The sequence below is a fragment of the Dendrobium catenatum genome, unplaced genomic scaffold, assembly GCF_001605985.2.
Source record: "Dendrobium catenatum unplaced genomic scaffold, ASM160598v2 fragScaff_scaffold_1557, whole genome shotgun sequence".
In the NCBI taxonomy this organism is placed as follows: Eukaryota; Viridiplantae; Streptophyta; class Magnoliopsida; order Asparagales; family Orchidaceae; genus Dendrobium; species Dendrobium catenatum.
In genome coordinates, this window is record NW_021320019.1 from 5,399,491 (window position 1) to 5,411,598 (window position 12,108).

The following is a 12,108-nucleotide window of genomic DNA, read 5'->3' on the forward strand; positions in this document are numbered from 1 at the left end:
CTCCCTCAAGCTGGGTAATACTGATTTGTCATTTCCAGCTTGGTAATTAGTCCCTAAAAAGTAGAGTTATCAAGTCTCTTACTATAGAGTCCTCCATTTAGTCAAAATTTTGAGAGAAATTAACTTCAGACATTGCGGTGGCAAAGGGTAGCAATGAAGACTATATTAAGCATGGCAGCAATGAAGGCGACATTGGTTATAGATAGTTAAACAACCACAAGGGAAGGCTGGAAATGAAGGCAAGACAGTAGGTAAAAATATATTTTATGGTTGCAGCAAGCTTCAAGGACGATAACAGAAAAATACGCCTCAAGCTGCTCAACACTTGGCAAACAAATCTCCCCCCGTTCAATTTCTCCTCGGTCTTGAACACACGAAGGAAGCAAGACCAATATTGCTTATAATTTCAGCAATGAAGGCGAGCTTTAGTGGGGACCTATATTCCACATACTTCCAACAATGAAGGCTGGTGGTGGGAACCTTAAGCTTAATCATTGATTTTTCAAATAAAATTAGTGGGTAGAAATATTGGTGTCAAAATGGGTTTTCAGGTCAGGTTCGAATCGAACCTGGAATTGACCCAGGTCCAAACAGGTTGACCCAATCCTGGCCCGTGGGGTTATCGGGTTGTGCCAACCTGACCCACGAACCCGGAACACAGTGGGCGCGAGTGAGTTCAGCAGGTTGCAGGAGTGGGCCTGCATGGGATCAAGCACGGGATGCGAACGCGGGTGAGACAGGGCACAAGTGTGGGAGGCCAAAGGCAGTGTCGAGTCGCGAGCGCAGTGTTGGTAGCACGCCTGAGGGAGGGCCGCGAGGTATTGCGTGACGCGGAGTCAAGCCTCAAGTGCGGCGAGGCAGGCGTGAGTGCGCCGTGCACGGTGTGGGATGTGGGATCGATCGAGTGATGCGGGGATCTGGGTCATTCAGGTCAATTTTGGATTTTTAGGTCAACCCAAACCTGACCTAGTTTTAAAAACGGGTAAAAAATCCGAACCCGAACTCAACCCGTATGCCAAACGGGTTGACTCAAACTCAGAATTTTTTGGATCAGATCAAATATTGACACGCATAGGTAGAAAAACCATTTGGCAGGCATAAAGCTTCCCTTGAGCTTGAACCAAATAAACTTGCACTTGCAGACAAAGCCAGAATGAAGCACGAGCTTAAATTCTAACTTTTATCATTATGAAAATTTCTAGAAATTGTGCTTCTAATGTATTTCAAATCCAGCGCTTCAAAACCTCTTGTTCTTCTTGAAACATTCGACCAAAAAAGTCGATGCAACCTTACATATAAATTCTTCATTCTAGACAACATATATGAATAAAGAGAAATTATGTTGAAATTCTTTATTAGTACAGCCGGAATAATTTGAAGTGTTTTGCAACCGCAATTGAGCAAATGTTATATTCATGCACTTTCATTTTGGAGGACCATTTAGGCTAAATGTTCACTAAATTACTTCAAAATTTTCATTTATTATGATCCAATAAAATAATAAACTTGAGGATGAAATGAAGGCACAAAACTTCACATCCTATTGAAAACTTTGAACTTGGTCTAATTGACCTACAGACAAAAAAATCACTAACAAAGATCATTTACAACAAAAGTTTCATAGAGCCAGGAATTTTATCCGATTGGAAACAGGACACAACATGGAATTATAGAGAAGAAAATGGTGCCTCTTTGAACTTTGTTCACGTTAAGAGAAATGGACTGGCATGTAATCAAACTTGCAAATTAGGGATATTTCTCTTGTAGGCCTTCCTTATTAGTGATATTTCTCTTGTAGGCCTTCCTTATTAGTGATATTAAATTGTTAATTATTATCTTATATAATTCTTTGAAAATGAACGGCCGAGATTCTCTAACAAAAAATAGCCCTTAATTTACAATACCACATATTTAGTTATATTATATAAAAATTGCTGCCAGGGATTTCTTCGCACACTATTTTCTTTGATACTTTATTTTTCCTTGATAGAATACTATTGATGTCACTGTTTTAAAACTAGACCGGATTGACCGGTACAATTATTTCAACTGTGAACCGGTCAAATAGCTGTTATGGGTTACTTCAATAACCGGTTTCACATCGAGTAAGATAGAACTAGCTTAAACCGTCAGCTTGACTGGCAATCATCAAACCGATTCTGGTTATAAAGAATCGGCTTGTCAAGCAATGCTATTAATCACCTTTGCTCAACGATCCAACAACTCATATTAATTATTTTAATTTATAATAAGCATGCTCAACGGTAGCATGTGGTTGCCATGGAATATTGGAATGTGTTTCCTATGGTAATGATGTGGCATTGTTTGGATGGTCTGGAGCATCTCAGGCAACCACAGCTGCCATCACCTTGGGGATTCATCCACGGCTATTTGTAGAAAGTTGCTGCACTTGTCTTCTTACATGAATTTGACTATCATCTGAGCCCGTCGTCTTAGGGGTCCCTTTGATGCATTTATCCACGACAATTTATAGAAAGTTGATTCAGAATTTTTGGAATGGCTGTCTTATTTAATGGATTCCACTAGCATCTGATCTTTTTTATTCTTTTACTTGTTCTTCTCTCTTTTTGGGAATTATTTCCTTTTTCTTTATTTTGGTTGCAGGAGTTGAGCATAAAAATTGAATATATTTACCTCATATAAACTTCTTGTTTTTTGGTTTTGCTATAGTTGATATTAGGTTTAAAAAGAAAAGTAGCTGTAACAGATATCAAATTCTAAGCTATTTTTCAAGGTTTAAAATTGCGCAATTAAGCCTCGAGGCGGTTTTCGTCCGTGAGGCGAGGCGTAAGCCTCGAGGCGGTCTGAGGCGTAAGCCTCACGGACACAGAATTGCGTAAATGAAAAATTAAGGGTTTTAGCAGGAAAATAATAGCAATTTTGTATCTTACAATAAAAACATCTAAATGATATATGAAAATAGTGGAAAATAAGAAAGTAGATGCAATAAAATCATGTCCCGGCTTCGTCTCCTTCCCTCACAACTTCGTCTATTTCCCTCATGGCTTCGCCTCTAGTTCGCCTTTCAATTCTCACAGGAAGCCCTAATCCTATACGCGAATACACGACTCAATGCGGACGCCTCGTCCGCTTTTTTAATGGTTGATTTTAAGTAGGTAAGACCATTTGGATGAGGCGTACGCCTCACCCATAATTGCGCAATTGAGGCGCGCCTCACATAGGGTGAGGCGTACGCCTCAATCAATGTCCAAATTGCGTGCGCCTCGAGGCACTTTTGGACAGAATTGCGCAGAGGCGCGCCTCTTATTGCGCAATTTTAAACAGAGCTGTTTTTTAATAAATTAGTTTTGCCAAGAAAATTAGAATATGTTCATATTTCTCTTTTTCATATCTACTTAAAATTGAAGTTTGCATGATATTAAATTGTGTTCATCATTCAATCTAATTTTGCAATTTTAAAATATTGAATTAGTTACTCAAATAAAGAAATTATATTGAATGCCTTCAATTTGAAAATTGTTGAATTTATCAATTATGTATGATTTTTCATAATATGCAACAATAAAAAACAACATCAAGCCTTTATCCCATGATGTTGGGTTGGCTATATGAATCTTTTTTCTCCATTGTATCCGGTTAATAGTCAAATTCTCATTTAAATCTAATTAAGAATGGTTATTTCTAATATTTTCTAACCAAGTCTTTTTAGGTCTACCTCTGCCTTTCTTAACATAAGTCAAATCTAGTACATCTACTATTCTAATCGGATCATTGGAAGGCTGCCGTTTAAAAACCATCTAAGGCGACTCTCTCTAATCTTATTTTCCATTAGAGCTACTCCAACATTTTCACGTATATGCTCATTTCATATCATGTCTCTACTAGTAAAACTACTATTCCACTTGAGCATCCTCATCTTTGCAACACTTAACTTAATATTATGTTTGTCTTTTTATTGCCATCATTCTGCACCATAAAGCATTATAGGTCTCACCACCTTCTTATACAATTTTCCCTTAAGTTTGAGGGGGACTTTTCTATCACACAACATGCCTGATGCATTCCTCCACTTCAACCATCCAACTTGAATTTTACTAATAATATCCCCTTATATTTCACCATCACTCTGAACAATAGACCCAAGATATCCTAAATGTGTACACTTATTAATTACTTGATCATCCAAAATCACAATCCCCCTACGGGATCTATTACTGCTAAAATTATACTCTAGTATTTAGTTGTAGATCTACTCAAACGAAAACCTTTAGACTTTATGGTTGACCTCCATAATTCAAGTTTACCTTCAACTCCCTCTCTAGTCTTTTCAACAAGAAGAATATCATTCGCAAAATGCATACACCAAGGTATAATCTCTTACAAATATCTAGTGAGAACATCCATGAATAAAGCAAAAAGATACGGGCTTAAGGCTGATCCTGATGTAATCCAATTGAAATAGGAAAATCCTTGGTCAAACCACCTTGTGTTTGAACACAAGTAACAGCTCCTGCATACTGTTACGACTGTAGGCCAAGGGAGATTGGACCGGCCGGTCTAGCAGGCTGTGGAGAGGGCAAAACCTGAAACCAAATCCAGGGAGATTTCGGCTTATCTTGTGGGGTCCAACAAAGTAATAAATCATTATGTTTGGAGAGTAATTAAGGAGGGAAAGATCTCCTATTTGAAGTTAAATAGGAGAGGGAAAATCATATGTAAAGAAGACTGATTTTGGGGCTAATTTGAAGGGTATTAATTACGAGATATTTTCTAATTAAAAAGGGAATACTTGGGGGCTAAATTGGTGGAGATTAATTAGGAGATATTTTCTAATTTAAGAGGGCTGATTTGAGGGCTAAATCGGAGGAGATTAATTAGGAGATATTTCCTAATTAAAAAGGGTTGATTTGTGGGCTGATTTGAGAGGAAATTGAGGGAGGGCATTTTGGATTTTATTGTTTTATTATTTTCTTTTAAGTAGTAGGATTTATATTATGTTTGTATGGAGAATTTGATTTGAGAGTGCTGTAGTTTTCTTTTTTTGAGGGATCCTAACGGCATCTTGGGTTCGGGAGAGAATGTCCTCACGAGAGGATCATTGTATCTTTCTTTGTTCGTATTTGATTTCTATCAATATAACAATTTTTTTGTGTTGAATCTATTGGAATTTGTTGTTGTTTTTAATACCAAGGTGCATCACATACATATCCTTAATGACTTGAATATAAGCATGTTAACCCCTTTATTTTCTAACACTTCTCTTGGAATTTTATCATATTCTTTCTCTAAATCAATAAATATCATATGTAGATCCTCCTTATTCTCTCTATACTTCTCCATGAAACCTCTCAATAAATGTATAGCTTCCATAGTAGACCTACCTTGCATGAATCCAAATTGATTTTGAGAAACATTAGTATTACATTGCAACCTATGCTCTACTCTCCCATAGTTTTAAAAGTATGGCACATTAACTTAATTCCTACATAATTCGCACAATCTTGTGCATCACTTTATTAGTAAAAATAGGAATTAGCACACTCATTCCTCACTCATCTGACATCTTTTTAGTCTTCAAAATAATATTAAAATGTTTATTAAGCAAAAAAATTCCTTCATCTCCTAGGCATTTCCACACCTCTATTGGAATATCATCAGGTCTAATAACTTTTCAATATTTCATTTTTGTAAAGCCTCTCTAACTTTGGTTTTACTAATACGCCGATAAAAAAAAATCTTTATTTTCAATATAGGGTGCAAATGTCACTAAGGTCAATCGTTTTCTCACAATCTTTATGAAAAGTTTAGCAAAATATGTCATCCACCTTTGTTGAATGTCCTCATCTAATAAAAACACTTGATTTATGGTGCTACCTATGGTTTGATCTGAAAAATAAAATGGACAACCTCTGATGGTGCTCCTATGGTTTGATCCGAAAAAGAAATTTGATAAGTTATGGTTTGATCTAAAAAAAAGAAATTTGATAATTTATGGTTTGTTTTTAATGAATGTTATAGAACAAGAAAATGTCAAATTATTGGAAAAATCAATTGCACATTTTTATGAACAAAGGGGTTATTTAGGATTATAGTAATGATAGTGGGAGACAAGCTTATGAATATACAATGGAGTTTTATGAGCGGATAACAAAATATATGCTTAAAAAATCTTATTGATATATGGAAGAAAACTTGATTTATGTCATGAGGATCTACTATGTTTTTATAGCTTTGTTAAAAAAGCATAAAATCGAGTATTACATGAATTGACTTATTGGGTATCAATGAAAAATATCTGTTAAATGTATTGAATTTATTAATGATACGCATGATGCACTAGTGATTAACATCATAAATAGTTTGAGTGGATTTGAATGTTAGTCAATAAAGATTTCATTCATTATTAAATTGTCTCTGATAAAAATGATAATGCTAAGATGGATAATGGCAAAATTAGTTAGATTGAAGCGAGAAATAATGATACTAAAATGACAGTATAATAATTCTTGTCGATATAATCTAGTAGAAAATAAAGGGTTGAAATGTATCAATAAGATTTTTTGAATTAATGTGAAGGGATTATGAAAGAAAATAGAAAAAGTTTAAGTAACATGGAGAGATGTTTTACAGAAGAGTCCAGGCTTGATGAAATTAACATCTTGTGTAGCACTTAAAATAAATGAATGGAGAATAAAGATTTATAATACTTATGCTGAATAGTTGTGATAAGGCTGATGTTCGTGATGATGATGGTGATGTTGAAGAGGCTTATAAATTGAGATTTAATATGGGCACCTTGATGTACTGATGTAGGACCACTTAGTAAAAGCAAGTACTTTAAAAGTAGGTGATACCGAAGGCATAGCAAGGCTTTATAATCAATGATTTAGTTACCTGCTGACGCACAAATGCAGTCAATCCACAGTGATTATAATTCACTCATCAACCGTGATTTAATGCAAATTTATGACTCCCTTCCACCATTGACCATATGACATGACAATTTTTTTGTGTTTTACTGAAAATTTCTTTGTCATTCTCTTCCTCTCATACGCTTAATTGCATAATCAATGACTCAAACTTGTTACCTACTGTGATATTATTATTTTTTGCATAATTTGGTGGAACGAACTACTTTAAAAATCTGGATTAGTAGAGAAAGTGCAAACAATGCTTTAAAGCTAAAGGTCTAGCTGCTTAATCCTTCAATGCGGTGAATCTACATCTCTTTTGACTTGATCGTCATTCATGGCCAAATGCTTATTCATAACTCAGTCATCCGTAATCAATTATAATATATTTTGCGTTTGTTTTATTTCCCTCTTCATAATCCTGTCATGCATGATATTTATGGAGTATTTTTTTATGTAGATGAGGTGTTAAGTCTTGTGAAAATAGCCATAGAAATCAAAGTATTAGTTAAATGGGATTTAGGAGTAGTCTAACAAATATTGATGTACATGCCATGCAATTGTTATGTATGAATTGATAGTTATCTGTTAATATCTACCAGACTGCAGATAGATTAACTATGCTATATGATTCATGTTTTAGGTAATAAAATGGTCATTGCAGTGAATTTGAGTGTGGTAACAAGTCAATGTTAACAATCTCTGTGATAAAATTAGAAAGCTTGTAGTGAATGGTTATTATAATATTTGGACAGTGGGAGCAACACCATTGAAAACAAACCAGTGGAAATAGACTTTAAAGTGATTTAGTATGCTAATTTTGAGGAAGAAGATACACCATAGGTGTGTAGGTAGCACTAATGTGAGATGCATAGGCTTGAAGAGTGATGGAACAACGGTAATAAGATTGGAATGTGTAAAATTACTCATAAAAAATAAAGTTAGCACTTAATTTAATGCTAAAAAATGAATTAAGGAGGATTTCGAAGAGAAAAAATTGAAAGGTTGGATGAGGTTGATGGTGATGATGACAAGAAAGAATTACTTATGATAACAAAAGTTGTGCAAAATAAATTAGTATATAAGTATAAAGAATCATCATACCATCTTCCTATGATTTTTAAAGTACATTCCTGTTTCAAGTTTTTTTTATTTATAATTAGGTTCTTGGATGCCATCATTTATGGCATTTTTTTTATGTCCCGTGTCCAATAATCTTACGTTTATTTAGCTAGATTCTTCTTCCAGGGACCTCCATTGTAGCGCCGCTGATTTATATTAAACCGCTTGCGTTGAGCTATAATATAAATGTATATCACATGATTGTGGAATTTCAGGTACCATTCAGAGTCTGGTTGGCAGGCTTTGATAGAAATAATTCTTGATCATTACGGTTTAGAAGTTGATCAAGCCGCTATAACCATTTTCATCTCCACCTTCCCTGTATTCATTGATGCTTCTGTCAAGTTATGGGTAAGTTACATACAGTTACCTGCACTATTCATACAGAGAATAAATGATATAATAGTTGTTTGTACTATATTTTTTAGAACCTTAGAGTTTGTTTGGGACAACTTTCTTACTGCAAGCAGCTTTTTAGTATAAAAATTTTAAGTTCAAAATGTATCATAAAACTGCTTTAAAAAGCAATAAGAAAGCTGTCCCAAATGAAGCATTGGGATGGCTTTTTTACTTCTTTCTAAAACTGTTTTATAGTATAAAATTTTCTATTCAAGAAATTTTTGTACTAGAAAAGCAAATTTAAAAAGCAATAAAAAAGTCGGAACAAAAACACCATTTAGCTTATCAACAAATAAATACTTAGCCATAAACCAAATCCATTTTTTTAAAATATTCAATACACATTCATGCGGAGAATAAATAAGATAATGTGTGTTGGTTCTATATTATCTCGAACTTCAAGTATTAGTGCATAAAACACCTTTTAGGTTTCATTTTGGACGGTTTTTACTGCTTCTTGAAGGAGCTTTCTAATACAAAAATTTTAATTTTTATGCTAAGAAGCTACTTCAAATAATAAAAAAGCAGTCCCAACGAAGTCTTAATTTATCAACAAATTAAAGCTTAGCCATAAGCCAAATCCATTTTTAAGATCTTTAATAAGAAGAATGACTTGCCTGACTTTTTATTTATTTCTTGGTTTTTGTAGCTGTTCAAGTTCCTGCCAAAATTATCTCCAAATGTTGCGAACATCTTTGAGGAAATGAAGCGTCATTAGAGAACCATTTCTCTGGGAGTCTGCATTCATGTTCTATGTAGTAATAACAAGATAAAAGGGAATTCTGATTAAATTTAAGTCAATTTGAGCTTCATATTCATCATATTTATTTATTTGTATTTTGAAGTGAGTGTAATATAAATTTTAATTGATTAAATATATATTGCATTTATTTCAAAATAAATTTAATGAGTATAAAATTTATAGGAACAAATTTTGGTAATAATATCAAGATCCCATTTATTTTCTGTATCAAGCTTATGTTTAATCTGTTATGATTTGAATTTGCTATGTTATCCTTCTTTTTTTTTTTAGAGATCTTCTAATTTTAGGTTTTTGTATTCTTAATTTGAGGCTTCACATGTGTGTAAATCTTTCTTGAACATCAGAGAGTATTCTTGAGTAAGACTTGTTTTGAGGTTCTGTAATAGTTTAATGTTGTGATGGCTTCTCGTAAAATTTTTTTTTTTTTGGTTTTAAATAAAGAAGCTTGGTTAAGCTCGAAAATGTTGGAGGATTGATTAAAAAATTACGATTTCATAATTTTTTATATGTCGCCGTACCTATCTTAAATGGTCAAGACATTTACACTTATCAAATGTTGGCTTGATTCACGTGAATCTTGGTGCATTTTTTAATCAGTAACTTTTGGAATCAAATTATGGACCATTTGTATTCTGATTTTAATATATTTGTAGTTGAATTAAATGACTTGATAAGATGAACTCATTGACCTCAAAAATAATTCGACTTGATCCCACTGAAGCTCAATTCAAGTATTTTAAGTGTAATTGAAAACTTTAGGTCCTTAATTTGATGATAAAATGATAATTAAATATATGATTAAAAAGATTAACATGAATCATTTGATAGAGTATTCCAATTTTTTTTTATAACCTCCATTTTTTACATGTTGGGGGACTTGGATCTTTGGCTTTAGATTCAAGTGTGATAAGAGGCTTTAAAAATCGAGGGGCTCCACCTAAGCACTATTGTCATACCAATGTCCTTAGATTGCTGCTTAACCACCTTTGTTGAACTAGAGCTCAATTGTTGCTATTGAACCATCTCTCGATCACCATCACTGGGCAACTGCTTTGTTACCCCCACCATCAGATGATCATAGCTAGACCACTATAAGATTGTCATTGTCGAACCACCACCATTACTACCATTTGATTACGGTCCTTTGATCACTATTGCCCAATTACAACTCTGACCATTATTGCCCCATTACAATCCTTTGTCCATTGATGTTCAATGATAGTACCCCAACTATAGTTCTTTGAACACTATTATTCAACCACAATCCTCCGACTATTATTGCATTGACTATAGTTTTCTTACCATTGCATTGACTATGGTCCTTCAATCACTATCACTTAACTACATTCTCTGATTACTTTGCCTGACTATGGTCCCATGTCCATTGTCATTTGATTAAGGTTATCTAACCTCCATCGCCCGACTACATTCCTCCAATTACCATCGCCTAATTATGATCCATTGAACTTCATCATCTGATTACGGTCCTTCGACTACAATAGCTCGTCTATCGTCCTTCAACTATCATCGCCTAATAATGCTTGTTAGAACATCATCACTTGATGATGGCTCTCTAAATATTATTGTTAAGTTGTGCTCCCCCTACCTCATTTGCCCAACTATATTCCTTTGACCACAATTGCTCAACTACTATCTTTCAAATAAGCTCACTCGACTATAGTCCTCTAAATATAATTTCTCGACTATGATCCTTTGATCAATGTTGGCTGACTATGGTTCTCTGACTATCATCGCCCGACTACAACACTCCAACCTTTGTTGTCTGTTTATGATCTTCAAACAATCATTGCCTAACTATTATCGAACCTCAATTATTTGATTATGATCCTTCAACCATTGCCGCCCAATTACAGTCCTCGAACCACTATCGCTCAACTATAGTCCTTAAGCTATCATCGCTCGACTATTGTCCTTTGATTATTTTTTTCCTCAATATAGTCCTCTAACCATCATTGCCTAACTATGATTCTACAATCTATATTGGTTAATTGTAATATTCCAATCATCTGTATCTAACAATGGTCCTTCAACCATCTTCACCTGACAATGTTCTTATGGCCACCATTGCGTGACTATGTTCTTATGACCACCATCACCTAACTATGATTCTTTGAAAATTGTCACCCAAATATGGTCCCTTGATCTATAGTCCTTTGACCACTATCTCCTAACTACGGCCCCTAACATAATTTTCTTTGTTCTTTTTTGCTTGGTTACATCAAGCTTTGCTGCCTTCACCTACAGTCACTAAAAAACAATGCATACCATCACTTATAAAGTCGATGCACACCATTTTCACCAACTTTGACTCTGGACATCAGGACCAAGATTTATGTTAGAATTTTTGGTCTTTGATCTCCCTTTCTCAAAGGTGATCAACCAAATAAACAAGAAAATGATATCTTAAATAAAAATCTCATGCAACTAGGTTCTTCCAATTTTCGCCATGTGGTATGCTTATTACATTGCATCAATCGCTTGCATTGTTGAATGTGTTATTTGTAATCAATGACAAGCATTAGTGGAATCATTTCAACTGGTCTAAGCCCTGTGATTTTTCCCTTTATGGGGTTTCCATGTAAAATAATCTTATATCTTTTGCAACTCTTCTTTTATATATGTGTTTTGGATCTCTGTACAATTCTAGGATAATAAACTCTTAGGATCTACCATGATGAATGGCTTGGCACACAAAAAATACCTTTGACCTAAGAAATTTTGTTAGCAACCATAAATTATATAATCCTCATGAACTATTTTAGTTATAGGGTGAAAATTTTAACTTAAAGGCAAATTTTATGAAGTATATTAGCTCATAAGAGGCTTTATTATTATTGGGCCATTTTAATCATTCAATAATATATGTTAGTAAATTTGACTATATATACCTCATATTATAAGTAATTGGAA

General features: G+C 34.1%; 1 protein-coding gene across 4 annotated transcripts in view; it reads left to right on the plus strand.

Annotated features, from left to right (window-relative positions):
* LOC110111588 (chloroplast envelope membrane protein) overlaps positions 1 to 9,384 on the plus strand; it is a 52,248-nt gene extending 42,864 nt beyond the window's left edge. For all 4 annotated transcript variants that reach the window (XM_020843516.2, XM_020843518.2, XM_028700567.1 and 1 more), the window contains 2 exons: positions 8,231 to 8,366; positions 9,064 to 9,384. In XM_020843516.2, the coding sequence (XP_020699175.1) occupies positions 8,231 to 8,366; positions 9,064 to 9,132 (205 nt within the window). In that variant the 3' untranslated portion in view covers positions 9,133 to 9,384. The remainder of the gene's footprint in view (positions 1 to 8,230; positions 8,367 to 9,063) is intronic.
* Positions 9,385 to 12,108: the final 2,724 nt, after the last annotated feature.